The sequence below is a fragment of the Perkinsus marinus genome (genome assembly GCF_000006405.1).
Source record: "Perkinsus marinus ATCC 50983 genomic scaffold scf_1104296933390, whole genome shotgun sequence".
In the NCBI taxonomy this organism is placed as follows: domain Eukaryota; phylum Perkinsozoa; order Perkinsida; family Perkinsidae; genus Perkinsus; species Perkinsus marinus.
In genome coordinates, this window is record NW_003215114.1 from 1 (window position 1) to 1,859 (window position 1,859).

Sequence of the window (1,859 nt, forward strand, 5' to 3'; positions counted from 1 at the left end):
ACGATGGTGGAGAGGCCGATCTAGATCTTGGCAATTATGAACGCTTCCTTGACATCACTCTTTCGTCCGCACACAATATCACTTCTGGAAAAGTCTACGAGAAAGTCATCAAGTGAGTGAATCGTTCATGACGATAACTGTTCGAATGGTGATTCTCTAGACGCGAGAGGACGGGAGACTACCTTGGAAAAACTGTTCAAATGGTTCCCCATGTTACTGATGCCATCCAAGACTGGATCCTCCAGGTCGCGGCTCAGCCCACTACCAAGTACATTTCCAAGGGGTTCTTGCAGGATGTATTGCTTTGTGTAGGACCCCTGGTGCTCCTCATATCTGCCTCATCGAGTTGGGTGGTACTGTTGGAGATATCGAGAGTGCGGTATATTTAGAAGCTCTTCAGCAGTTCCAGCATCGTAAGTCTACAGGTATATGATCATTGTTGGAATGCATGTTTTGGTTTCCAAAGCTATATATAGCTTAAATCTTCACACGGCTTGGGATAGAAATGTACGAAAACCAACAGAAAGTTACCAAAATTCCTTCGAAATTCCCTCATTGTCACCAACATGTGTAGCCGATCTATGCTTAATTTTCATGCTGTCTGTGAAATTGGTGAAGACTGAATGGTGTTCTATTGTAGGCGCTGGCATCGAGAATGTGTGCATGATTCATGTTGGACTCGTACCCGTGATGGGTGTCGTTGGCGAACAGAAGACTAAGTATTAGAGCCGTAGTCTCACCCGTAATGCCAATGTTAGCATCCTAGGCCCTGCCAGCACTCTGTCAAACTTCTTCGGGAGGCCGGAATCAAACCCGACTTCCTTTTCTGTCGCTCAGAGCAGCCCCTCCATGATGAGACTCGGTAAGCGATCGATCGTTTGCATTTCTTTTGACTGGAGTTTTGTTCAGGGCTAAGCTTGCACTCTTCTGCCAGACTCCTGAGGACCATGTGATCAGTCTTCATGACGTCGCCAATGTCTATAAGGTGAGCTTCCCTTTAAGCGTTTCTATTAGTTTGGCAAACCTTGGCGGTGCGCATAGCCGGTACGTCCACTACTAGGTCCCGTTGATGCTGGACGAGCAGAATGTGGGCAAGCTGGTGTTGGAGCGCCTCCATCTCGACGTTCATGGGCCGGCCAAAGCCACTAGGCACAGCTTGCTCCCGTCCCCGGCTATCAACACAACCACTGTAGAGTCATGTGCTCCGGCCAACTTGACTGATTGGAGAGCACTGGCTGAGAAGGCAGAGAAGATCAGTGAAGATGTAAGTCGTGTCGTATCGCGTATACAGGTGCTTCTACAATATCTCTATCAGGTGGTGATAGGCGTCGTTGGGAAGTACACGGGTCTCCAGGATTCGTATCTCTCCGTTATCAAGTCGCTTAAGCATGCCTCAATCGATGCAGGCTCTCGTCTGGTACGTGTCAGTGATGTTCTTGATAGTTGTTAGCTGTATAGTATTAAGGTTATTGAGTGGATAGAAGCCTCCGACTTGGAGCCTCACCAACGTACGCACGCTCCTGAGCGTTATGACTCTGCATGGAAGCGTCTGAAGGCATGTGATGGTATCCTTTGCCCTGGTGGTTTTGGTGACCGCGGTATTGAAGGCAAAGCCCTTTGCGCGAGGTGAGGTATAGTGGCTGTCCCATGTGTCGAGGTCGACTTGGCAGATACTGCCGTGAGACCAACACGCCTTACTTTGGTATTTGTTTGGGCTTGCAAACTGCTGTAATATCTTACTGTCGTGATGTACTTGGTTTTGAGGATGCTAACTCGGCCGAGTTCGACCCTTCGGCCGAAACTCAATGTTGCGTGTCATGCCTGAGTCTCGACGCAGTCATGGGAGGTGGGACTCGCCT

At 49.1% G+C, this 1,859-nt stretch overlaps 1 protein-coding gene across 1 annotated transcript; it reads left to right on the forward strand.

Moving 5' to 3' along the window:
• Window positions 1-200: 200 nt before the first annotated feature.
• On the forward strand, window positions 201-1,846 carry Pmar_PMAR004354 (conserved hypothetical protein; the record flags this gene model as incomplete). The annotated part of the gene is made up of 9 exons (XM_002785179.1): window positions 201-283; window positions 313-413; window positions 641-719; window positions 767-862; window positions 910-985; window positions 1,061-1,264; window positions 1,316-1,417; window positions 1,466-1,626; window positions 1,671-1,846. Coding segments are annotated over 9 exons (1,078 nt in total), but the record flags the coding sequence as incomplete, so codon positions are not given.
• Between the last annotated feature and the right edge of the window lie 13 nt (window positions 1,847-1,859).